The 25469-nt window shown below is 53.6% G+C and overlaps 1 protein-coding gene across 3 annotated transcripts; it reads left to right on the forward strand.

The window, feature by feature from the left end:
* On the forward strand, positions 1-25461 carry Stk11 (serine/threonine kinase 11). 3 transcript variants are annotated; one of them, XM_074054518.1, is made up of 10 exons: positions 1-1023; positions 15462-15545; positions 16522-16611; positions 17299-17431; positions 17510-17646; positions 18127-18254; positions 19092-19149; positions 20713-20906; positions 23806-24006; positions 24940-25461. In XM_074054518.1, exons 1-10 carry the CDS (start codon positions 731-733, stop codon positions 25311-25313), a joined length of 1692 nt encoding a protein of 563 aa, XP_073910619.1. In that variant the 5' UTR covers positions 1-730; the 3' UTR covers positions 25314-25461. The 3 variants fall into 3 exon arrangements, with proteins under 3 accessions (XP_073910619.1, XP_073910621.1, XP_073910620.1); XM_074054519.1 differs by having other exon boundaries at positions 250-1023; positions 23801-24006; positions 24940-25080; XM_074054520.1 differs by lacking the exons at positions 23806-24006; positions 24940-25461 and adding an exon at positions 21399-23788.
* The last annotated feature ends 8 nt before the right edge of the window (positions 25462-25469 follow it).

The following is a 25469-nucleotide window of genomic DNA, read 5'->3' on the forward strand; positions in this document are numbered from 1 at the left end:
GGCAGCGGAGCGGCGCAGGGCGGTAAACAAGATGGCGGCGGCGTGTCGGGCGCGGAAGGGGGAGTCTGCCCGGGGCGCCCGTGAGTGAGGCGCGGGTCGGGAGGGCGGTGCCGGCGGCCCCGCGGGTGGCTTTGCATGGGCTGGGCTCCCCTCGCCGCCCCGCCTCCTGCTTTCGCGCGGCGGCCGCGGCGAGGGGGACGCGCCGCCCGGGCCCCGTCAGCCCCGGGAAGCCCCCGGCCCCGAGCCTGCGGCCTTCGCCGTCCTGGCCGCCCAGAGCCCGCGGGCCGGCCGCCCAGGGCTCGCGTAAGCGAGCGCTGCCACGCAGCCGTCGGAGTGAGGGCGCCGCGAGGGTGTCCGTGCCACGCACGCCGGGCATGGACGGCGCGGACGGGGCCCGGCACGGCCGCCTTGGCGCCTGACCGCGGGCTGGAGCGCCTGGACGATGACCTAGCATCCCAAAACCCGGCCGGCATTGCTAGCGCCCGCGGACCTGCTGCCCTGCGGCCCGCGCCCTCGGGCCCGCGGGCGCAGCGCCGATCGACGGGTAGACAGTCGCTTCCGTCGGAAGAAGAGTTTCCGTGGATTTTGGTGGGGGGCGGGGGGTGGGGGGTTTCGTTGCCTTCGTTTTTTTCTTTTTCTTGTTGAACGTTTGGAGAGGGGAAGTCGGGGCAGGAGGAAGAGCTGCCCACAAGAGGGACAAGGGGGGCAAGGGCTTCTCGGCGCCGGGTTCATGATGGACGTGGCGGACCCGCAGCAACTGGGCATGTTCACGGAGGGCGAGTTGATGTCTGTGGGCATGGACACCTTCATCCATCGCATCGACTCCACCGAGGTCATCTACCAGCCCCGCCGCAAGCGGGCCAAACTCATCGGCAAGTATCTGATGGGCGACCTGCTTGGGGAGGGCTCCTACGGCAAGGTGAAGGAGGTGCTGGACTCGGAGACTCTGTGCAGGAGAGCGGTCAAAATCCTTAAGAAGAAGAAATTGCGGCGGATCCCCAACGGGGAGGCCAACGTGAAGAAGTAAGTGGGGCTTGGGGTGGGAACTGTGTCCGGGAACCTGTTTTCCTGCTTTTTCCTCTGACTTTTCCTCCTTTTGGTCTCCTTCCCCACTTCCTCCTGTCCTTTCCGTCCTCTCTCCCTCTCTTTCATTTCGTTTTTTTCTTCTCTTCCTCCTGTCCTTTTTCTCCTTTCTCCCTTCTTCTTAGAAGACCTGAGCTAACAAGCCAGAGCCTGAGTTCTCAGGCCTGGGAACCTGCAGGATCACTTTCCCCAGTTCAGGGAAGACGTGTGTATGTGTTCCTGTGTGTGTGTGTTCGTGTGTGTTTGTGTGTGTGTGTGTGTGTGTGTGTGTGTGTGCGCGTGCCTGTGGTGCCCACTGTCATGCCTTGGCAGGTGCACCCTTCTTCCTATCCAGAGAACATAGGCAGCCGGTGAACCAGCTTGTGTTTGTTTGGGCCCCAGAAGTTTGTGTGCAGCGGCCAGCAGGTTTTGTGCGCAGTGTGTGGCTGTTACCAGGGCTAGGGGAAATGTGATTTGTTTATACTGTCAGAGGGGAACCCTGCATTTGCCAAAAATAATTGTTTGCACCAGCTTATCAGTCAGCAGGAGGGAATGAAGCCCTTTGTCACTTGCCCAGGATATGAGGCTTAAAGCATCCCTGGCTTTCGGCTCTGGCGTCCCTCCCGGAGCCGTGACAAACTATTTGTTCTGGCCTCCAGGCGACCTTACCTTTTAAAAATTTTTTTTTATTTTTAAGTTTATTATTTATTTTTTATGGCAGCACTGGGGTTTGAACTCAGGGCCTCAAGCTTGCCAAGGAGGTGCTCTACCACTTAAGCCACTCACCAGCCCCAACCTTACCTTTTTTTTTTACTAAACGTTTATTAAAAGTTAGGGAAAGGAGTTAGAAAAGGCCATGTGGGCCAGGTGGAAGCTGGAAGCAGAGAGAGCCGACCTTACTTTTTAAACAGACTTATCCAGGCAGCTATGCATTCTGCTGGCTGGCCTCAGGTCTGTTGGGGAGAAGCTGCTCCTGTGGGCAACGCTGCCAGGGCCTCCCTATCGCTGCCAGACACCCTGCTTCTCCTCCCTGTCCTCTTAACTTCTAAAACTTCGCCTCCTGAGTTTCCAGGAAAGGACCTTATCTGTTGGGCCTAAAGGACTGGCAGGGACACCCTGCATGGTGGATAGTGAGTGACCTTGGACAGCGGTCCTGGGAAGGGCTGGCTGCTTGCTCCCTGTATCTGCACACTCCTTCCTCTTCCGTCAGCCTCACTCTGAGGCCCAGCTGGGCTCTGGCTCACTGTAACCGGCTGGCACCTGAGCCCTGACACAATCCTGTGACGTTCATCAGGCTGAAGCCAGAGTGACACAGGCTCGCTTCACTAGTCAGTCAGTATGGCTGGGGGCTGGGTTAAAATGGGACCAATGGGGAGGCCTTTTATTTTTTATCTTTTGGTTTGAACTCAGGGCAGGTGCTTGAGCTACACCTCCAGTCTATTTTGCTCTGGTTATTTTGGAGATGGAGTCTTGAGAACTGTTTGCCTGAACTGGTCTCCAACCACGATCCTCCATGAGTCCTTTTTAAAGTCTTGGTTCTCAGCATGTGAACACTCAGAATGCCAGATGTCCTAGGGCCAGGTGGTCAGGTCCCTACTGGGTCTCTTATCTATGAGGTGGGAGTTGGTGGGTTGATCAGTGGCTGGTCCTGTGGGCACTGGGTACCTATAGAGTGAAAATGGGTCTAGGGGGACCTGGCAGAGACACAGCAGGTGAGCTCCCCAGAGGCCCAGGGTGTCTACTCCCCCAGGAGTCAGATCTGAGCTTAAATGCTGACTTGTAAGTCACTTTTTTCCCTAAGTCAGATCTTATGAGGATGGATGTAGCCTGAAGGTTTCCAGTTTGTGCCTTTTATGATCAGAGTTTGCTGGTCTTTTCTCCCCTTTCTTCCCCCTGCTCCCGCCCCCAACACACAAGGAGCACAGATGATTGGAGGGGGAGGCTCTGGAAAGAGTTGCCTGAATCCTAAATGCCCTACCCAACTGGTAGCATCTCCACTTCCCTTTTTTTTTTTTCTTGCCAGTACTGGGACTTGAACTTGGCCTACATCTTGAACCACTCCACCAGCCCTTTTTTGTGATTGGTGTTTTTGAGATAGGGTCGTGCATATAGCCTGGGCTGGCTTTGAAACTCGATCCTCTCAATTGCTGCCTCCTGAGTAGCTAGGATTACAGGCGTGAACCATTGGTTCCTGGCTGCATCTCAACTTATTCCTCCTAGGTCCTCATTCTCCTAGCCTGCAGGGACTTAGTCCCAGCCCCCAACCCCTTACTAGGAATTACTTGCTGGTCCACCTGGATGAGGTCAGCACTGGGCTCCCAGTTTGGGGATTGCCTGACACCCTTGGCTCCAGCTGTTCCTCCTTCTGTTCCATCTGTGCTTCTCCAGAGCAGCACTTGGAAGCAGGAGGAGTTTGTAGTCATCACTCTTGTAAGACAAGGAGCCCCCAAAGTCCCACCCATTTAGGACCATCCCACCTACTCTATCTGCTGCCTGTGCCCTGGAGGGAAGTATCCATTCATACTGGGATCTTCAGTTCAAGACTACGAGAAGTGGCAGACCCTAGCAGCAGAGTTGAGTGTGCTCAGACCATCCGCAGATCCTTCAGCATCCTAACCCGAAGAGACCTGCAGCATTGGCAGTGAGGCCTGGCCTGTATGATCGAGGGACCTGTTCTATGCAGTTTGAGTTTTGAGTGATGCATATGTAAGGTCAGCTAGAGGCCATGTTGCTGCAGGTATGGGTGTTGGGAAAAGACTGCACAGTGAGCACCTGAGCCCCTGGGTTCCTGTCCTCAGAGCTTGTATGGGGCTAGAGCTACAGGATGAGTCCCAGGATATTGGTGGAGCTAAACCACAGTGCTACAGGGAACCCAGGCTTATGCTGTTCATTGGAAGAAAAGGACGGGAAACTGAGGCCATGGAGGTATAGTGGTTGGTGGAACCTGGACCTGACTCTGCACTGGGGTCCCCCACAGCTCATAACCCAATCTGTGATAGGTTCTTACTGCTGCAGGCACTGTCTGGTGCTGATCTCATCAACCCAGTCTGGAGATGGAGAGAGCTCTTTTGGGGAGCACCCCTTGAAATGGAGCACTGGCCCTGAACCTGCCTCTCCACTGTCCTAGATCTAACTGGCATTATTTGCTGCTGTGAGGTAGAAGCCACCGACACCCTTTTTGTAGCCCCCACTGTGCAGTGGTGACCTGCCCTATTCTGGGTTGATGCCCTCACACATGAGGCTGGGGAGACAGTGAGAAAGGCCTGCCACATGTTGAGCTTTTCCGAGGTAAAGGGGTATCCCCGCCTGAATCCTAGGGTCCAACCTCCCTGATTAACCTCACTGCCAGCTGGCTGCAGGGAGAAAGGCCCCTTTGTCTGCCTGAAGCTTAATAAACTCCACTCAAGTTGTTGCTCATGGCGAAGTGTCTAGAACCTTCCAGTCAAGCCTCCAGAGTCCTGTCCTTTGGTCTGTGTTGAAAGCGTTTTTCTTAGAGTACGATGTTGTGGCTGTTTGCCAAAGTGGTGGGTGTGGAGACTAATCGAGCTGGCGGGGCATCCTTTCTCCCTTACTAGGAAGACTGCCATGGGCCTGCGCCTTGTTCCCTCACTATGGGAAGTATTGAGTTCCTGTGACAACACAGGAATGTCCTAATAAGCATCAGAGTGGTAAAAAAAAAAAAAATTGCTGAGTTAAAAAAAATTCTGGCCTTCTTTACCTGAGCCTCTTCTGTTGCCTCTTCCTGAACCGTCCAAGGTTGTGTTTGTTCATTTGTGTTCCCTGGTTTTGGGAGTGGGCAGCGGATTCCCATAGTTGGAACACAACTGAGAAGGTGGCCCCAAGTAAGACTCCCCATGAGGCAACAGGGTTACCCTGCTGGTGGGGTTTGTGGGTGTTCAGCTTTGTGGGTGGACACAGCTTTTGAACCCTATAGATAGAGTGCAGAGACAGCCAGGGAGGATAGGTGAATGGTGTGGCTGCTACTTACAACACGTTGCTGAGAGACACTGAAACTGTCACCTGTCACAGAAGAGGGTACTTTTGTGTGCTTGCCCCCTAGCTATTTTGTTTTTCTGAGATGAGGGGTGGATCTCACTATGTTGCCCAGGCTGGGCTCAAGTGATCCTCTTGCTTCATCCTCCTGAGTGCTGGGATTGCAGATGTGTACTACTAACCTGGCCCCCTAACCATTTAGACACAAAGATCACTGTTTGCTGCTGGCCCCGGTTCAGATTTGGCCTATAGTTCTTTGACCCCTACCCTGAAGCCTGAGTAGATCTGTCCTTTTGCCTGTGGTCTTGAGCATCCATAGGAATGAGAGCACCTGCTGGCCTTTGCTCCTTATGCCCAGCTGCATTCGTTTGGCTTATTCCAGGCTGCCCCAATGTTCACCATTTCTGTGAGTTTGCCCAAAGGGTATGGCAGGCAGTAGGGCTGAAGGCCACACCAGTGGAGTGGAATTCTGGGCCACAGAGCACTTGGCTGATGCACAGTATCAGTGTTGCTCAGACCACCTCTCCTTAAGCAGAGTGGGCATCTGCTCAGATGGAAGTGATTTCTGTGGAATCACTCCAGGTCCCTTGGGGAGGGGATGTGAGGCACTGTGCTCAGCTGTCTAGTTAGTGAGTGTCTGGCAGGAATGCCTTGCTCTGAACTGAATCATCCACCTGTTACTGGGGCCCTGGGAGGGGTTGGTGGCTCCTGAGGGCCAACTGGAAATGTGTGGAGGGACATGAGTGCCTGGCCTCTGTGAGACTTTGCTGCCCTGGAAATGACTGGCGGGTACTTGGATCTGGATGGTAAATAGTTACGATTTTAGTGAGTTGGGAATCAGAGCCCTGGACTTTGTTGGCTTTCATTCCCTCTGCAAACAAAACATCCAGAGCAGACTTTACAAGGTTCTGGCAGCAGCAAACATATTGGATTGGATGGCACAGTGAGGCCCAGAGCTGTGCACCCATGCCTGCCCCACCGCCCTGTTGATCACTTCCTTGGCAAACCAGGGATGCCTGTGGAGTAAGGTGGGAGCTGGGCTGGACATTCAGCCATGCTGGGTACAGAGTGGGCTCTGGCACCTTCACAGGCTACGGCAGGTATGGAGTGCTGAGACCTATCCCTGAGCCTGGACACCTGTTCTCCTGGGTGTCTGGGGATCAGACCATACCTACCTACCCTGTCCCCTTAACTGGACTTTATTTTTAACAGCATTATTGACCTTCAATTCACATACCATAAAGTTCATCTTTTTTGGGGGCGGGGTGGGGGCGGTACTTGGGTTTGAACTCTACCATTTTAGCACTCCGTCAGTGCTTTTGTGTGTGTATGTGTGAGGGAGTACTGGGGTTGAACTCAGGGCCTATGTCTTGAGCCCTTTTTTGTGTTGGGTATTTTTGAGAAGGGTCTTTTGAAGTATTTGCCTGGGCTGGCTTTGAACCATGATCCTCCTGATCTTTGCCTCCTGAGTATCTTTGGTGGACCTGGGGTTTGAACTCAGGGCTGCTTTAGCCATATACCTCTAGTCCATTTTAGAGATGGGGTCTCTCGAACTGTTTGCCTAGGCTAGCCTTGAACTTCAGTCCTCCTGATTTCAACCTCCCAAGTAGCTGGGATTTACAGGTGTGAACCACTGACACCTGGCTTAAAGTTCATCTTTTTTTTTTTTTTTTTTTTCCTTTGGCAGTACTAGGGTTTGAACTTAGGGTCTCACACTTTCTAGGCAGGTGCTGTTACTACTTGAGCCACTCCACCAGTCCTTTTTTGTGTTGACTGCTTTTGAGATAGAGACTTGTGAACTATTTGCCCAGGCTGGCTTTGAACCTCAGTCCTCCTGATCTCTGCCTCCCAAGTATCTAGGATTACAGTTGTGAGCCATCGACACCCAGCTAAAGTTCATCTTTATAAAGCATATAGTCCAATGATATTTAGTATACTAACTGTCGAGTTGGGCAATTGCCCCCTCTCTCTAGTTCCAGAACATTCTATCTCTCCAAAAGAAAGCTCTCCCCTTGAACAGTTACCCAATTCCTTCCCCAGCCCCTGGCACCCTTAAGTCTACTTCCTGTCTCTGAATTTGCTTATTTTGGCTGTTTCCTATCTGTGGAGCCACACAATGGCATTGTGTGTCTGCTCCTCTCACCGAACACCAGGTCCCTCCAAGTTGTGGCATGTATCAGAGCCTTGTCCTGTTCCTGGCTAAGTAATGTTCTAGTGTGTAGAGGGACCAGTGGGCACCTCCTTTGGTGGTAGTTGTCAACCCTGCTACTATGAATGTGTGTTCAGGCATTTGTGTGTGGACCTGTCCTCTTAGCCAGCTTCCTCTTGTAGCCCTTGGACACTGCCGAGAGCCTTTCTTTATTTTATTTTATTTTTTTTTTTTGTGGTGCTGGTGATGAACCCAGGGCTTTGTGCATGCTGGGCAAACATTCCACCACAAAGCTGCACCTCATCCCCGAGAGCGGGGGAATGAGTGGAGACTTAGTTGAGGGCTGTGAGAGTTAGTGTCTCCTGGGGAACCACCTTTTGCCTCTCCCTTGGCTGGGCCTGAGTGGGTGTTGGGATCCCTAAGGCCATGAACCTGGCCTTCTCTTGTGTGTTCTGTTTCTAGGCTGACTCCGGAGCAGCTGCGTCCCAGTGCTTTGTCAGCTGGGGCGGTGTTTGTGAACTTCCTTCCAGCTCTCTCCTGGTTAGTCAGCAAGTCAACTGAACCATCCACTCTGTCTGGGCAGGACGGGGGCAGGCTCCTGAGAGGAGTGTCAGGGCGGGTGGAGTCAGAAGGCATGACTTCCTCCCTCACTCTGCTCTGCAGCACTTCCTGCATCCTCATCCCTGCACAGTGTGAAGCTTCTTTATTGTTTCTGGTTTTGGGTTTTCTTTCGTTATTTTTTGTGCTGGGGGTACATTGTGGCATTTACCAAAGTTCTTACAATATATCAAATATATCACACTTGAATTCACCCCCTCCCCACTCCACTCCCTTGTTTTATTTCATGACCAGAGTAGTACCCATAAGAAACATTGAAAAACAGGTGATGCAAAGCCCCCTAGTACTGCCAGGGCCTCCATCTGGATGTGGGGGTTTCCACCTGCTGCAGGACTCCCCTGTGTGGTTACAAAGGTCCTGAGCCCAGACCTCAGAACATGCATTTCTAGTCCCCCTGTGCCTTGCTGCACATACTGTCCTACTACCCTCAGTCTCATAAGACTTGTCTGTTTTTTTGTTTTGTTTGAGACAGTCTCACTAGGTAGGCTGACCTTGAACTTGTGGTCTTTCAGTGTTAAAGGTGTGGTGTGCTACACACCTTGACTTTTTCTTTTATTTGTACTTTTCCTGGTGTTTACACAGGAAGTGATGTCCAAGTCACAGAACATGGGCTTTTTTTGTGTGTGTGTGATGTACTAGAGCAATAGCAAGAGTGCTTTTAGGAAACGTAGGTTAAATCTTATTTTAATTTTGGTGCTGGGGCTAGAACCCAGGACCTTACACACACTAGGCAAGTGTGCTGCCACTAGGCTGAACCCCAGCTTTGGGCAGGTTAAGTGCTAATTTTTGAGAATTAATCTGTTCTTGTTGATTTACATGTTTTGGTTTTACATGTCAAGTAAATCATCTGACGCTTAAGTGACTTGGTCCTGGCTTGGTTACTCCGTGTTTGGTTAGAGGTGTGTGTGTGTGTGTGTACTCATTTTGGCATTGTCATATCTATGTCTCTACTACCAGTTCGATCTTGCTTTTTACTGATGATCACACAATGTCTTCTCCCTATATTTCCTGAGGGAAGAATAGTCCATGCTCTTTAGCAGTTGTTTTGTTTTGTTTTGTTTTTTATTTTGCAGAGCTGGGGTTTGAACTCGGCGTACACCTTGAGCCACTCCATGGGTCCTTTTATGGTGATGGGTTTTTTAAGATAGGGTCTCAAGAACTATTTCCCTAGGCTGGCTTCAAACCATGATCCTCCTGATACCTGTCTCTGAAGTAGCTAAGCGTTACAAGGGTGAGCCACCTCCTTAGCAGTTCTGAGATAGTTTAAGTTTTCTAATTTAGAAATGCTGTCTTTATCATTGGGAAACATTTTCTGTGCTGCTTTTTCTCAATTTGGATACCTTCATGGGAGAGTTAAGCTGAAAGGTTTTGGGGAATCTGAACAACTGACTCTTCCTGTCAAGATTCTTTTGTATTTTGAGTTTTGAGACTCTGTCCCAGGCTGGCCTGGAACTTGGTTGTTTGTTTGTTTGTTTGTTTGTTTTTTGGTATTTTTGTTATTTTTAATTGTTCTGGGTGGGGGTACACTGTGGCATTTACAAAAGTTCTTACAATGTATCAAGTATATCTTGCTTGAATTCACCCCCTCCATCATTTTCCTTATCTTCCCCCGCCCCCCGCCCCCCAGCCTTTCCTGGTGGCCTTGATTGTGCCTGGCTGTGAAGATTTTCTTTTCTTTTCTTTTTTTTCTCAGTACTGGGGCTTGAACTCAGGGCCTACTCCACCAGCCCTTTTTTTTTTTTTTTTTTTTTTTTTTTTGCTGTTTTTTTTTTTCAAGATAGGGTTTCAGGAACTATTTGCCTCGAGCTGGCTTTGAACTGCGATCCTCCTGATTTCTGCCTCTTGAGCAGCTAGAATTGCAGGCATGAGCCACCAGTGCCTGGCTGTCAAGATTTTCTGATCTCTACTGGATTTTGATGTCTTCTTCAATTGCATAATTCTTTTATTTACTATTATTTATTTACTTATTTTGGCAGACTGGGATTTGAACTCATGGCCTCATGCTTGCTAGGCAGGCACTTTACCACTTGAACCACTCCATCAGCCCTGTTTTGTGTTGGATATTTTCCAGATAGGGTATTGCAGACTGTTGCCTGGGCTGCCTTAAACCTTGATCCTCCTGATTTCTGCTTCCTGAGTAGCTAGAATTACAGGCATGAGCCACCGGCACTCAGCAAATGATTCTTTTATTTATTCATTTATTTTGATGGTGCTGGGGATGGAACCCTTGACCTTGCACATGCTAGGCAAGTACCACTGTGCTCCACTCCAGCCCCTCCAATTGCCATGGTTTTTGAAGGGTTGCTTTGTGTTCTTAGGGGCATTCCTGCTTGAAAAGATGGGACTTCATTGCATAGCTTAGTAGCCTGATGAGGCCCTGGGGTACACTGGCTCTCCACAGGTCTGTCATCGCCTGGTGATGACTATGGGAGCAGAAGGGTGATGCATCAGCAGTACATCTCGGTACCTCTTGATCTCAGTACTTGGTTACTGTCAGAACAGGAGCATGCAACTTTTTATCTGTAGAGGAGAAGGCATTGCTGTCATCTTTTGTTGGAGTTCACTGCTGGGCAGAGTTCATTTATCTTGTGGAGGATGAGCATTTGGTGATGGTCTCCCTCAGGGCAGGAGGGACTCACAGTGGGGGCCTTTCTGTGCATTCTGTTTCAAAGCTGTTGCGTGGTCTCCCTGACTGTCATGTGAAACACTGGCTGGGAGTGGGCTGTGCCATAGCTCTCCAGTGTCCCCTGACCTAGGGCTCTGGGTGCAGCTGAAGGCGTCAATAACTCATTGTTTAGCAGAGGCAGGACATCCCAAGGTATCCCTGGACAGAGAGGTATCTGGAAGGAGTTGCGAGAGCAGGGAACCCCTTGCTCCACCCGCACTTGGAAGTGTGGTGGGGATATTTGGGGCGTATTTGATCACACGAAGGTGCAGCCAGTTGTGTCGGGTTTGTGCTAACTATCCTAGTCTTGTTTGAAGTCCCAGGAAGGAAGCACTGGGGCTGCCTGAAGTGGCACTGGACCAGGGACCTGGTGGAGGCCACATGCAGGGCACCCCCTGACCAAGCACATGGATGCATGGATGGTGTACTCTTCCAGCACAGGGGAGGAGCCCTGGTCAGTTTCTGAGCCCTGTTTGGTCACTGGATCTTTGTAGGTAGGAGGTCAGTGAGTATTGGTTTGGCTCCATGAATGACAAATGCTGGAGAATGAACTCAGAGGAGCTGACTCTGTTCTGTATCTGGGACACCTGTTTTACCTGTGAAGCTCTGGCCCTGCATCTGGAACATATTGAAAGGAGCTGGCTCTGCTCCTGAAGCACACCTTAGCAAAACCAGCTTTGCACTGCACCTGGGAAACCTATGAGACCTACTCTGAAGCTGGGGGAAAGGGTGGTACTAAATCACCACACTAGGTCCCTAGCAAAGGACTGAGCTTGCAGCTCTTCCCAGGCATGGGGTGGGCAGAGACATCAAAGCCCTTGTCTATTTGGGCATCTGTGGCAGCACACAGAATTGCTCTTGCCAGATTTGGTCAGGCTTCCTGGCCAGCATGCGCCTGTGCCCTGGACCCTTTGTGAAGAATAAGGCATGTGTTGCTTAGTGCTGCCCACAGAGGTGTCATTTGTCAGTGGGGTGTAGGAAGGCACCTGCAGAGAGCAGCTGGGGATGCGGTTGGGAGCAGTTACCAGTATATGTGCCAGCTCAGAATCAGGGCTGTTGGGGAGAGTCCAGGTAGATGAGGGACAAGCATAAGGAACGGAGATGGTGTGCAGAAGAGGGGGCTACAGTAGTAGGAAGGGCTCCAAGACCGGGGTGGCCACAGGGCAGGGTAGAGGCCATAGAACCAGGTCATGGTTCAGAGGGGTGTCATATGAATGAGCCATGGCTTGGGTCTGGGAGAGCCAGCAATGGACAGAAGGCCAGGGATCTTACCTGGGTGACTGCCCCAGGCACCCTGGGTGATGTCTGGGGACATGTGGCTATCAGAACTGGGTGAGCTGTTGGTATGGATGGAATGAATGGAGGCCAGCGATGTTGCTCATCAACCTGAAGAGCCCAGAATGACCTGGCTCCAGTGTCCATGGTGCTAAGAGTGAGATCCTATATTCATTATATTGAAAAATATTGAATTCAATCCCCACCCACACCAGACACCAGAAGACATTCCCAAGCAAGGAGCAGTCCGTGTGGGCCAGAGGACCCCAATTTCTAAGACTGACCTCTCTTCTCCCCACTTGGTGTGTAGGTGTCAGTGTGGGCAGTGTCCTAGGACCTTGGAAAGGCAGGTGACCATGGATAACTGGCACATCAGGGAAAGCAGGGATCAGAATTTTTGCTGTAATAGGCAGCATGTGGAACTGGAGCATTGGCTGTACCTTCTGTCTTTGGGGGTGGGGAGTTTGCTCCCTGCCCGTAGTTCATGGGTGAGACGCCTATAGGGCCTGTGTTGTGTCCTATGACCCGATGGCCTGTCATGCTCCGGGCACATTGAAATACCACTTCTAGGCGCTGATGGCTCACACCTATAATCCTATCTATACAGGAAGCAGAGATCAGGAGGATCTTGGTTTGAAGCCAATCCTGGGCATATAGTTTGCAAGACCCTATCTCAAAAAACAAAAACCATCACAAAAAAGGGCTGATAGAGTGCCTGTCTAGCAAGTATGAGGCCCTGAGATCAAACCCTAGTACTGCCCCCCCCCAAAAAAAAAAGACAATTTCCCATGCCCTTCCCTCTACGGTCATTTGTGCACCCAGCACACTAGGGAGGGACACTTGTGCCATGGGACATTAGCCTCTTGCCAAGCGTGCATTGGAAGATGGACTGAGGTATGCATTGAGGGTGAGGTGTGGCCAGGTGTGCAGGTGTGTGAGAGCATGGCTTCTGTGCCCCACTGCCTTGATCTGAGTGGTCCCATGTTGCCTTGCTGGGCTACCAACAAGGTGGCACCTGCTTAAGCCCTTGGAATATGTAGCCAGCACAGGTTTACTCAGAAGCCCTCATTGATGGTTATCTGGCAGCTCTTCAATGATGGCGTGTTGAGAACAGGCCTCTATTTTAGCTCTTCCTCCCATTGAGTTGTTTTTGCTGTCCCTTCCTTGTAGCTGGGATTTGTGTGGATATGGGAATAGTCCCCACTTGGGTCAGTGGGCAGATAAGTAGGGGTACCTGGGAGGTGGGAGAGGACTGCTGGTGGCCCTGAGGCGTCTGTAATGGCCTGGACCTCACCTGGGAGGGTGGAAATGTGCTGAGAATGGGGCAAGCAGGGGGCTGAGCCAAGGTATGGTTTACCTTCCCTGTCCAGGAGTGAGCTCCTATCTCAGGATGCACAATCAGGACAGTGCAGACTGGCCAGCCCATAGCCCCACATGTCTGAGTGCCTGGTTTCTGTAACTCAGTGGCCACTTGGGCTGGTGCTACCTCTTGGCCTGGGCAGCCCTGAGTAGCTAGCACAAGACCCCGAAGACTAGACTTCCTGCTACCCTTGGCCCTGTTGGGGGTCGGGGGGAGGGCATTCAGTGTCTACTGTCTGAACACATATCCTGCTCATGTTACGCCAGCTCTACCTTAGGCAGACATACATCCTATTTCCAGGTCTGTGACCCTATTGGTGGGGGAGGTCAAGGCCACACCAAGCCTTGGGAGAAGGGCAGACTGAGGCTGAGCCCTGAGGCCCCTCAGGCCTATCCCATGCTCTCCTGAGGAGGGGCTGTGGCTGGGTCCAACTTGGCCCCAGCATCCCCCTTGAGGCCCTGGGTGCTGTGAATGTGGGCCCTTGCCAGCTCTATAAATAACCTTGTCAGGCCTGCTGGGAATTGGCACTGCTGGTGTACTCACAGCCCAGAGGGATTGAAGTGCAGGCATATCAGCCTCATGTGCAACACCAAACTGGTAGCTGCTCATCAACCCTCAGCCTCTTCCTGTCCCTGTCCTGATAGGACCCTGTCCGAGTCCATGAGGTTGCCCGAGGGTAGTGGGAAGCACAGGGCTGCAGGACTGCTGCACTGGGGACAGTGTTCAGGGAGGCTTCCTGAAAGAGGCAGAGCCTCAGGAGGGCTGGGCAAGCTGAGCAACGGAATGCCCCTCCCCAGTCAGAGCTTTTGTGTCATGCTTTGGTTTCCTAATAATGATGTAAAAGAAGAAGGAGAACAAGAAAAGAAAAAAACGGGGTGCCAGTGGCTCACTCTTGTATTCCTAGCTACTTGGGAGGCTGAGATTGGGAGGATTGAGGTTTGAGGCCACCCAGGCAAATTGTTTGTGAGACCCATGTCAAAAATAACCAGAACAAAATGCACTGGAGGTGTGGCTCAAATGGTAGAGTGTGTGTTTTACAAGCTCAAAACCTTAGTCCCACAAAAAAAAAAAAAAACTGATGAAATTCATATCATACAACTCACCCAGGTCAGTGGCATGTACATGCACACACAGTTTTATGGCCATCACCATAATCTAGTTCCAGAACATTCCATCACAACAAAAGCAGCCCCATCCCCATGAAAAGTCACCCCACATTTCCCAGCTCCCCCACCCATGAGCCCACTTTATATCTCTGGGTTTGTCTTTTGTGGATGTTTCTGACCAATGGTGTTACATGCTGTGGAGCCTTTTGTGTTTGGTTCTTTCAGTGAGCATGGTGTCCTCAAGGTCCCTCTGTTTTGTGTATGTCAGAACCTCCTGTTCATGGCTGAGTGATGCTGCATGTGTCTCCTTGTCCATCTGTGGTGGACACTAGACTATTTCACCTCTTGACTTCTGAGTCTTGCTGGAAGCACCTCTGCATGGCTATCATCAGGGACGGTTTGGGTCTCCCGGGTGTGTGGAATTACTAGGTCACATGGCAACGTGTCTTAATAACTGGGTGTGAGGGCCCCCTTGCTGATTAAACTTTGGAGAAATGAAGCCTCTGTCTGGCCTACTGGATAGTGACCCTTATGGGTGGCCGGTGCCTTATGGGCACCACAGCATCCGTTTCTGGTGCTGGCTGTTACCATCACACCATCTCTCTAGACTGTCCTTCCAGTTCATCTGGAGCTCACCTGGGATGTCCATCGGTAATGGGCCTTGGGAAAAATGGAGATGGGAGTGGAGTCTTGGGAGAGACATCTGGTGGCCTGATCCTGTATGTGACTCTCCAGCCGGTAACATAGTCCTGGCTCTGCATATGATAGGTGCTTAGTCTGTGTGAAACAAAACTTACTCTTGGCTAAAAAGTTCAAACTGTCCTGATGGTTTTGTCCTTGCTGAGGCAAGGGAAGGTGCCTCTCTCTGAGAGGGGTGCCCAGCCCACCTGACACTATATAGGGAGTGTCATGACCCTCTTGGCTCTCCCAATGATGATGGCACCTGTTCCCACTGTCCTGGTCCCAAGACTGTCAAAGCCTCCTTGGCTGGTGAGGACCCAATGTGGTACTGTCTGCTGGCTGTCTCTTCAGTGGAAGGAAGCAGGGTATTCCCATGGAGTGGAAAAGAGAAGGCTGCCCTGCCTTGTTTACACTTGGCTTACATCCATGGGTAGGTAGCCCAGGCTGTGGCTGAGGTGTGGAGCACTCATTTATTTGTAGACTGGTAGCCCAACCCCGGGTCATGGTTGCTGCACTGGTGTCTGCTGATGCCTCTCTTCCTCTGTGTTCCAGGGAGATCCAGCTACTGAGGCGGCTGCGGCATAGAAATGTCATCCAGCTGGTGGATGTGCTGTACAACGAGGAGAAGCAAAAGATATATCCTTTCTTGTGGCAGGCTGTGGGTAGGCACTTGGGAGTGGACAACAAATAAAGAAGGGCCTTGCCTTCTGGTAGTTCCTCCTGTCAGTCACTGTTTTGTGGGCCTATGGTATCTGTGTGCATCCCCTGCCAGACCCCTCAGCTGTCCTGTGCTGGTGGGGTATGAGAGCTTCCTTGGATGGGACATCCTCTCACACTGGCAAGGCTGGTGTGGTGAGTGGGGATCTCAACCTTGGGTGCCTACTTTTTTGGGATGTCATGGGTAAAGCCTGCCACATCCTTGTTTCTAGGGTGGCACCTTGATACAGGGATTTCCTTTCTGCCATTCCTGGGCCCCAAGGTAGGATTCTTGGTGGAATCTCATGGCTGGGCCACCTGATGGCACTAGAACCTGGGCTGTGCCCGTGCGGTGGTCTGCGCACCCAACCTGAGTCTGGAGGTCTCTGGTGCTTGGGGTTGGCAGGAACTACTGTGATTGCTGTGCATGGATCCCTGAGCCTGTTTGTTAGGGTATCGTGAGCAGGGGAAGTGAGGTATTTGTAGGGGTGTCAAGCCAGGTGTGTCACGGCCTGACCTTAACTCTCAAGGAGGCTCCTTCCCTCATAGTGGGGGTGGCCAAGCCTGCTGGGTGGACTCCTTTCTGCCAAGCTGTGGCCAAGCCAGCAGGTCTGACTCTGGTTCTGTTGTGGGCAGAGAGCTGTCCTGGCCCATGGAGGGGCAGAGACCCATGTAGGATTTGTCATTTGTACCTCCTGGGTGCTAGAAGATGGGTGTGGATATGAGGGGCCTTGGTCTCCTGTCTCTGCAGGGCCCTAAACTCTGCCCCCAAGCACACTGGCTTGCTCTAGGATCTCTCCAGAGTGGAGGCAGTTGGGTAATCCTTCCCATGAGCTGCTGCTGAAACTCCCCAGGGCCTAGACTGTGGGGCTGGGAGAGGGGTTGCTTGTGGAGATGTGTTTCCTTAGCACCCTACGTATATGGTAATGGAGTACTGTGTGTGTGGCATGCAAGAGATGCTGGATAGTGTGCCTGAGAAGCGGTTCCCTGTGTGCCAGGCCCACGGGTGAGTGGGGCCAAATCCAGAGGCTAACCTATTTATGGTCTCCAGGCCTTGGGTGAGCTGATTCAAGTTCACACTGCAGTTTCTGGTGGTCATCATTGTGAAAGCGCAGGTGTTTTTAAACAGTGTTTAAAATTAGTACCTACAGTCCATCTGTGCAGACCTGTCTGCCATGGGGACCCTTCTACCTGTCAGGTCCGTGTGTCCACTGCCCTGAGAAGCTGCTATGCCTTTGGGACCAGCTGGTTATCAGAAATCCCTGGCAGCCGCTTGTGGCCTAATCAACCCTCCCAGGAGCAGCAGAGTTGGGATCCCTGGTTGACCATGGGATGGATTGGTGCTCACTGTTCTAGTGGGGTCCATCTGATCTGTGGCACAAAGAAGAAGCAAGGCCAGAGGGGTGAGCCTGGGGTCCCTGGCTGGGCAGAAGTGACCATGGCCTTGTGGGACCTAGGCAGGGATCAGCCTTAGCCATGGGCCATTTGTGGTTCCCCACTGGGGCCTGGCCTTTCCTCTAGCATATCTGTTTGCCTGGACCCAAAATGATGGCTCCCCTATGGCCTCTTGTCTTGCAAAGCTCCCAGATTACTTAGAAGACCTTACCTTGGGCAGCTGTTATACATGAGGGACCCCAGGTGCTCAGGGATTCTGGCCAGGGCCCGTCTGGAGACAGGTTTGCCTCCCTTGCAGGTACTTCTGCCAGCTCATCGATGGCCTGGAATACCTGCACAGCCAGGGCATCGTGCACAAGGATATCAAGCCTGGCAACCTGCTGCTCACCACTAGCGGCACGCTCAAGATTTCCGACCTGGGTGTTGCTGAGGTAGGAGCCAGTCCTGTGGGGTCCAAGGGTGTGGGCCCTCCCGAGCACTCCCCTGAGGGCCGCATGGCACTGCCACAGGCCCTACACCCGTTTGCTGTGGACGACACCTGCCGGACTAGCCAGGGCTCCCCAGCGTTCCAGCCGCCTGAGATTGCCAATGGCCTGGACACCTTCTCTGGTTTCAAGGTGGACATCTGGTCAGCTGGAGTCACGCTGTAAGTGCCCTGGACCCTGGTCCTACCCTGAACACTCAGTGAATGTGGCCCAAGGGAGGGCAGCGTTTCTCTGGTGCCTGTGGGCCCTATCAGGTATAGGATGTGATCAGGAGTCCAAATCTTTGCAGCCTACAGCCATGGGGTGGGCATCCATCTGTTTGTTGAGATGCAACTCACATTCCACATGTCCCTTTAGTGTGCACATTCCCACAGGGTTGCTGTATTTAGAGAAGTGTAACACCAGTCTACCAATTCCTACCATTTTCATTACCCAAAAAGAAACTTGTTGCAGTGGGTCCAGGGAACACTTCCTCTTCCTTCCTCACTCAGCCTCTCTCAGGGGCGAGTCCTGCCTCCGGGAGTGGGAAATGGTCACAAGTGGCCTGTCTTGGAGCCCACGAGGCCTCCACGGACAGCCATGCTGAGGGCTCTGAGGGTGCCGCCAATAGCTGACCCTCCTCCTTCCCCTTGGGTATGAAGCTACAACATCACAACGGGCCTGTACCCGTTCGAGGGGGACAACATCTACAAGCTGTTTGAGAACATCGGGAAGGGGGACTTCACGATCCCTGGTGACTGCGGCCCCCCGCTCTCCGACCTGCTCAAAGGTGGGCATCTTACCAGCCTGTGGCCCAGCATGGGCTCTTGGATGTGTGCATCAGGGAGGATGGGGTCCTAGCAGTGATGCCACCTGAGGGCAAAGGCCCTGGCACAGTGCCAGCTGGTGAGGGGTCCTGAAGTCTCCCACCAGTGGCTTGAGACCTCATTGTCCTTTCTGCCTCTTGTGAACTGAGGCTCCTCTGTGTAGCTCCCCAGTGTTCCCCATAGCCTTGCTGCAGGGGGAGGGCTTCCAGCTGTTCATTGACAGTGGTGGGGATGTGTTGGTCGGCTTGGTCTATAAAGGCAACACCTCTCACCTGTAGGGCCTGGTTCTCCCGGGCTCTGCCGCCTGCTCTGGGACCTCATTGAGGTGCCCCTGAAGGCATTAGCCACCATGCCAGCATCAGGAGTCTCAGGTGTGATTTCACTTATGTCCCTGTAGGCTCTTGTGGGGCATGCCGTGTTTCCCAAATGGTACAGCAGGTGGCATTGACCAGCCAGCTGCCTCTGATGGCCTAGGGAGAATGGCATGTCTCTGTCCACACTCCACAGCCCAGTGCTGACCTCAGCCTGCCTTGTCCCCTCCCCTTCTGCACCAGTGCCTCCCCTTCTGCACCAGGCTGGGTGTGTGACACCTCTCAGCTTTGGGCTGAGATTATACTTGTAGGTCCTGGTGCTCAGGGCATATGGGGCTTGGGTGGATTGTTATCCAATCTCCCAAACAGGATTGTCCTCACAGAGGGTGGCATGGGGGGGAGGCAGTGAACAGACAGATGGGACAAATAGCACCAGTGGGCACAGGGGGCTCACGTGTGGTGCTGACCCAGTCCTGCTGCTCTCCTCAGGGATGCTGGAGTATGAGCCGGCCAAGAGGTTCTCCATACGGCAGATCAGGCAGCACAGGTGCGTGGCCGGGCCCCTGACCCTTGGCTTGCTGGCAGCAGCAGGTGCAGTTGTGTGGGGTTATCTAAATACCAAGAGGAAGCCAGTCAGCTAGCTGGATGTCTGGGTTGAGGAGACACAAAGGCCCACAGGAAGGTGGGTCCATGACAAGTCTCACTCAGCCCCATAGGGCCAGCCTGGGGAGTGTGGGCAGTGCTTTGTAAGGCCCGTCTGAGCTGTGGGTCCTGGTGGTGTGCATGCAGAGTGTGTGTGCCTCTCCTTCCATCCTCAATCCTCCAACAATAGCAGCATACCAGGACACCCAGCCCAGAGCCCAGAGGCTCTGAAGAGAGAAGAGAAGGAGATGTGCAAGGATGGGGGATCACAGTGTCACTACCTCCCCCATCCTGGGCTCCTCTTGTCCTTAGTTGAGGGGTGAGGGCAGCTGGTACCAATGTACACTGGGGACTTGGGAGAAGCTGGGGTGCCAGGGTGGGCCTAGCTGGATCATCTGGAAGGATTTTGGAGTAGATGGGGCCAGCAGCTGGGGCTGCTGGGGCTCTGAGGGAGAGCATTATTTCTGGCCCCCAGCATGGCCCTGTTCCTTAGCAGTCAGCTTAGTGTGGAGGCTGATTCAGTGGACATGGGGATGGGCGGCCCCAACAAGAGGTCCAGATAGCAGGGTAAGGTGTGTGGGGCTCCCCAAGGGGTCACAGCTTCCATGGTCTAGGATATACTGAAGTGGGTACAAAACCTCTCTGACCCCTCCCAGCCTTCACTGACCTCCAGCTGGAGGAGCCCTGGGTAATGTGAGGACAGCGTCTGGGGATTGCTGGGATTGATGTGTAGGGGTATGCATGCAGGTTCTCAGGCCCTGGGTGCTAGGTATGAGATGGGTGCAGCACAGCCCTGGGTATGGCCTCATCCTAGGTCAAGGCCCAACAAGGCCCTCCCTGGGGAAGAGCTTCCAGCAGGTTGTTTGCCATGGCAGCCACCGTCCTCCCACCGGGTGGGATGTGTGTCAACTCTAGACACTATCATTCAGCCTACAGTGCAGATGTCAGCTCCAGGCAGTAGTTAGAAGGTTTCTTAGGGCGCCAGCATTAGCGTAAATACATATGGAAGGACCTGGACCCAGCTTCCCTGAGAAGGTTATGTGCCCACAGCCTGGGTGCCCAAGATCTATGTGCCTTTATCTGGAGAGGTAGCCAAAGACAACCATGGAGGCTGTGGGCATCCTGCAGATTCTCCCTACCCCACCAAGCCTTGGAATCCCAGGCAAACGGCAGCCTTATCTGTCTAAACTCCCTTTGTTATGGTGGGGGCCAGAGCTCATGGAGCATGACCAGAGGCCACTCCACCACCCAGGGATGGCACAGCAGCATCCTCTTCTTGATGGTCTGCCTGGTCACTAGCAGTGGCAGACAGAAGCAACTGAAGTCACACCAGTGGCTGAATGGGGCTGAACCTTGTGGCCATAGCCACCCTGCTGTGAAGCATGGTCCCCAGTTCCTGCATGAGCAGTGGGACAGTGGTCACTGATTAGCCATCCTGATGGGCATCACTGTGTCTGGGCTTTTGTAGTTGGTTCCGGAAGAAACACCCTTTGGCTGAGGTACTGGTGCCCATCCCACCAAGCCCGGACACCAAGGACCGGTGGCGCAGTATGACAGTGGTGCCATACCTGGAGGACCTACATGGCCGTGCTGAGGAAGAGGATGAGGACCTCTTCGACATCGAGGATGGCATCATCTATACCCAGGACTTCACTGTGCCTGGTGAGCAGCAGAGGCCATGGCCATAGGTGTATGGAGCTAACCTTGACTGCATGTCTTTTGCATGGGTACCTGCCTGTCTATGGCAGGGCTGCTTTGCTTTTTTTTTCTAATTATTATTTTTTATTTTTTTTATTCATATGTGTATACAATGTTTGGGTCATTTCTTCCCCCCCACCCCCCACCCCCTAGGGCTGCTTTGCTTCTGATGGAAGATGCCTTGTCCCCAGTGCCTCCACCCTATGGCAGCCATGCACAGCTGGTTGCTAGCTGGTGCTGGTCTGGCCGGGAGGGCTTCCTGGGCATCTAAGCTTCAGGTGCTATCCAGTGCCTCCTGTGTACCTTCTTGGCCCAAGTCCAGCAAGAGCTTCTTGCTTTTTCCTATGGGCTGTGGGAACATGTGCAGGGTCACTCTCAGCCAGCCATACAAGAGGGTCCAGAGGCCCTCCATCCTGTCCCCTGCTTCCTGACCCCATGTTGCCCTTACTTTCCCAGGTGGCGAGGAGGCATCTGAGGCAGGGCTTAGCGAGGAGAGATGTGCGCAGAAGAGCCAGGGCACAGACATTTCTGGAGAGGAAGCTGAGGCAACAGGCACTGCGATAGTGCCTGAGGAGGAGCTGGAAGCCTTAATATAGCCTGCTCTGGCTGCTATCCTCCTCAGCAGCACCCCTTCGTCCCCCACCTGGTTTCCTTCTGCATAAAACTTTGCTGGGCTATGTGTCTGCACATGGATGCTTGCTGCTGCCTGGTCCTTCCCCCAGGTCCCACATAGGGCTGATGCCGAGGGCCGGGACTTCCTACCTGGTTACTTCACAGAACTGGTGTGCAGAGGCCTGAAAAGGCAAACTGGGCAGGCAAGGTGGGGCTGTGAGCCAGATCCCTAGGGCAGGGGGTAACCAATGTCCATTGGAGGGTCCCAGAATATGTCCAGCCCTGAGGAATCCTAATATCTTGCTCCCCTCAAGCCAGCCCCACAGCACTGCAATGTCTGGGGCCCTTGGATCCTTAGAGTAGCTGAGCTCCCAGCTGCCAGCTTTTGGGAAGGTGAGATGCATGGGCAGTCCCTAGTGCAGAGCAGAAACAGCCCTGAAGCAGGCAGGGGCAGGGCCCTGAAGGCATCCCACTCTCTGGGGGCATTAGGATCTGTACCTCCTCCTGTCAGATGTGCTGCTAAGTACCAGCCACATCCTTGGTGTCCTGGGGGTTCTGCATCTGACATACAGCACAGTCCTGGCTGCAGTCTGGCCCTAGGTCTGAGGCCTGCAGACTCCTCCATGGAACAGGAGAGAGGAGAGGGGCTGCCTCCAGACCGTGAGGGCCCCATCACAGACAGATGACTGAAACCCAGTCTGCAGCCTAAGAGGGGGCAAGACATGGCCCCAGCCAGGTACCCAGGTGTTCTATGCTGGTACATGGACTACAAGCTGACTCTGAGACATCCCCCAAGTTTTGTATGAGCCAGGACACCTGCAGGAACCAGCTACCTGGCAAGGGGCCTCTGGCTGCGTGATTTGGCTGGGTGTATACTTGCTCTCAAGGACGCCATCCCTGCCTGGGGACCCTCAGGCCCCCAAGCTTCTCTGGCCTGCTTTGGCTTGAAGGAAGGTGAGCCCCACAGGGAGGGCCAGGGGGATGGATCCTGCATATATGGTGGAAACTCCCCACTCAGGTGCCCGATTCCCTTGGTGGCCCCAGAAGCACTCCATCGCTTGAGCTTTCCCTGACTTGGGATGCCATGCTAGGTTAGTTGGGGTCCTCTGAGCTCTTTGTGGCTCTGGCAGTGCTCACGGGGCCAGCTTGGCTGTCCCACTTGCCCAGATTTGGATCCATTTTGGCCTGTTCCCATCCAGGATGGGGATTATGTCACTCATCCTAGGGGCTGGGTCCCAAGCCAGAAGGTGGGGGACGGGGCTCTGGGGCAGGACAAGTTTCCCCACCTGGTGCCTTTGGGTGATACATGAGCAGCTATGGAGCCTGGAACCTGCATGTGTGAGGGAGATGGCCCCAGATACCCTTGAGCTCACAGTACTCAGACCTGTTTCTGACCCCTTTGTGTGTTCCAGCTCAGCCCAGACCTGAGGATGAGGGTGATGCCTCATTACCAAGGTGTCTTTTTACAGCTGATGAGGTCTGTGCATGGGTGTAGGGCAAGTTCTGGAAGCCACTGAGTCAGGCAGTGGTCCCTTTAAGGAGTGGCTCTGTATTGTGCCTGAGAGCTGCTGGCAGGGCAGCATTTGAGATGTTTTTAGGGCTGGCCCAGCCATACTTCATACCCCAAGTGACTTCGTGTGCATCTTCTGGGGGAGGGGCTGTGTCTGCACCTCTCTTGCTGCTGGAGTTTTCAAAGAGGCTAATTTCTCACCACTTCCCTACAACCATTGTGAGAACAGGGTCCAGCTGGGCAGGATGTATCAGGGACACAGGATGCTGGGCAGGCTTAGCAACTATGGGGGCTGGGGCAGTGGGAGTTCTGATGGCCCATAGGCCAAGCACTTTTTCTCCAGGGGGCCTGTGCTGGGCATTTGGAGCCAGGCTCCTTCTGTTCCTCAGGTGAAGCTCTATACCCTGTGAGTTGTGTTGGAGGGTGTACAGAGTACCCCTGGCCCACACCTGAACAGGCAGGTGAGCGTGCAGCTCTCTACTGGATTGTAGGCCCTGCAGACCAGACTCACATAGTACCACATGGGTCCCAGGCTGGTACAGCAGTATATGGTGGGCAGAGGGGTCACTCCTGTTTAAGCTACCGTGGGAAGCCCCTGGCCAGGTTGGACAGATAGTCCTCCTGAGGGTTTACTTAAGGCTGGAGAGGAGTCAGACTGTACAGGTGGGGGCACAGCCTGGCCAGGGGCTCTGGATGGTGCTGCTTGGCTCAAGCCACCTTGCCCTCTTCCTCCTAGGACAGGTCCTGGAGGAGGAGGCCAGTCAGAATGGACAGAGCTATGGCCTGCCCAAGGCTGTATGCATGAATGGCACAGAATCAGCACAGCTGAGCAGCAAGTCGAAGACAGAATGCCGGGCTGGTGCCACCCACCCTGCCCGCAAGGCCTGCGCCAGCAGCAAGATCCGCCGGCTGTCAGCCTGCAAGCAGCAGTGAGAGTATCTCCTGCAGGTGGGCAGGTTGGGGGGGATAACACACATGGCACTAGGCCCCAGGCCCCAGTGCCTCCTTAGGGACACACAGACTGCTTCTGAGCCTGTGTGTACAAGGTGCCCATTCCACTCAGCAGGAGCAGTGTCTCTTCTGACCCAAGCTCATTCCAGCTCTCAGCCCTGAGCCCAAGTCTGAGAATGAGGGTGGCACTGGTGCAGCCACAGCCTGTCACTGCAGCCTTATAGCCCCGTAGCAGTCTGCTGTCCTATTGCTCTTCACTCACAGACTCCCTCCCCCTGGGTTGTGGCAGGGACTGAGATGGGGTGGATGGACCCCATCCAGCCAAACCAACACCTGTGGCCTAAACCAGCTCTGCTCCCCTTGGAGCTGCATTGGAGTCACCTGTGTTCCTTGAGAGGTCAATGCTGGATCTGCTTTGCCTCTTGAGACAGCTGCATGGGTGGTGGAGGGCAGGAGCAACCCTGGCTACCCTGCTTGCTCTGGCCAGCTGCCTGCCTTGCTAGGGTTTGGTGAGGCTGAGTCATAATGAACACTGATGGCCCTTCCTGTGTGCCTGCCCCTCCCATGAAGGGGATCAGGTCCCAGAGAGATGGGCACCTGAGGCCACAACTCTGCCCAGCCCCATCCCCGTCTTCTGTTACGGGGACTACTGCCTAATCATGGGTCATACAGGCCCGTGTTACTGCTCTACTGCTACCAGAGCCGGCTCAGCTGGCCAGCAGCACTTAACTGTGGGGAGGTCAGGTCTGCTGCAGATTATTTTGGGAGTGACTCACATGACTTTCCTGGGCTCCCTGATGCCCTACCCTCTGGGGCTCAGTCTGACAGCCCCTGTTGGTCAGGCCTTAGTTACTCCATGGGTGAAGCCTGCCCTTCGGGGACAGAGAGGTCCAGTTGCCAAGAGTGACCTGCCTGTCCTCCTACCTGCAGCCTGTCACCAGGACCCTCAGCCAGGTACCACGATCCAGGCCCTCCTCAGTCTTCCTGCAGGTTCCCAGCCCATCACCCACCAGGGAAAGTGGCTGCCATGTCTCTATGCTGAGTGCTCAGGACGTCAGGAGCACAATGGCCGGGCAGGGGGTCAGCAGGGACCTGGGCCCAGCCTTCCCCTGGGCTGTCTGCACACAGCAGCACTGGACAGTGGACAGGACTTCACCCTGCAGTCCTGTGAGGAGCCTTCCCCAGTCTGGGGAGGGAGAGGCCTGGCCTCCGAGACGCACTTTATGTTTAGACTACTGGCTCTCCGTCGCCCCCATGGTGGTTTTCACTGCTGTGTTAGGGCCTCCCACACCTGCTGATGTGTGGGGATGCTCGGCCACAGAAGGCCGGAGACCAGACTTCCTGTCAACCGCCTTGCATGCAGAATTGCCCGAGGGAGCCTCGGCTGCCTTGTTTTTGTTGTTTGGTTGGTTCCTTTCTTTTTTCTAATAAAACAGGTGGATTTGAGCTATGAC

This window comes from Castor canadensis, chromosome 14, assembly GCF_047511655.1.
Source record: "Castor canadensis chromosome 14, mCasCan1.hap1v2, whole genome shotgun sequence".
NCBI lineage: Eukaryota > Metazoa > Chordata > Mammalia > Rodentia > Castoridae > Castor > Castor canadensis.

What these genes read in the sequence shown, in the direction of transcription:
- Stk11 (XM_074054518.1), top strand. Translation starts at nt 731, where the DNA reads ATGATGGACGTGGCGGACCCGCAGCAACTGGGCATGTTCACGGAGGGC. An exon ending in CCGACCTGGGTGTTGCTGAG is followed by an intron (nt 17,432 to 17,509) that starts GTAGGAGCCAGT and finishes GCACTGCCACAG; the next exon opens with GCCCTACACCCGTTTGCTGT. An exon ending in CGGCAGATCAGGCAGCACAG is followed by an intron (nt 19,150 to 20,712) that starts GTGCGTGGCCGG and finishes GGGCTTTTGTAG; the next exon opens with TTGGTTCCGGAAGAAACACC.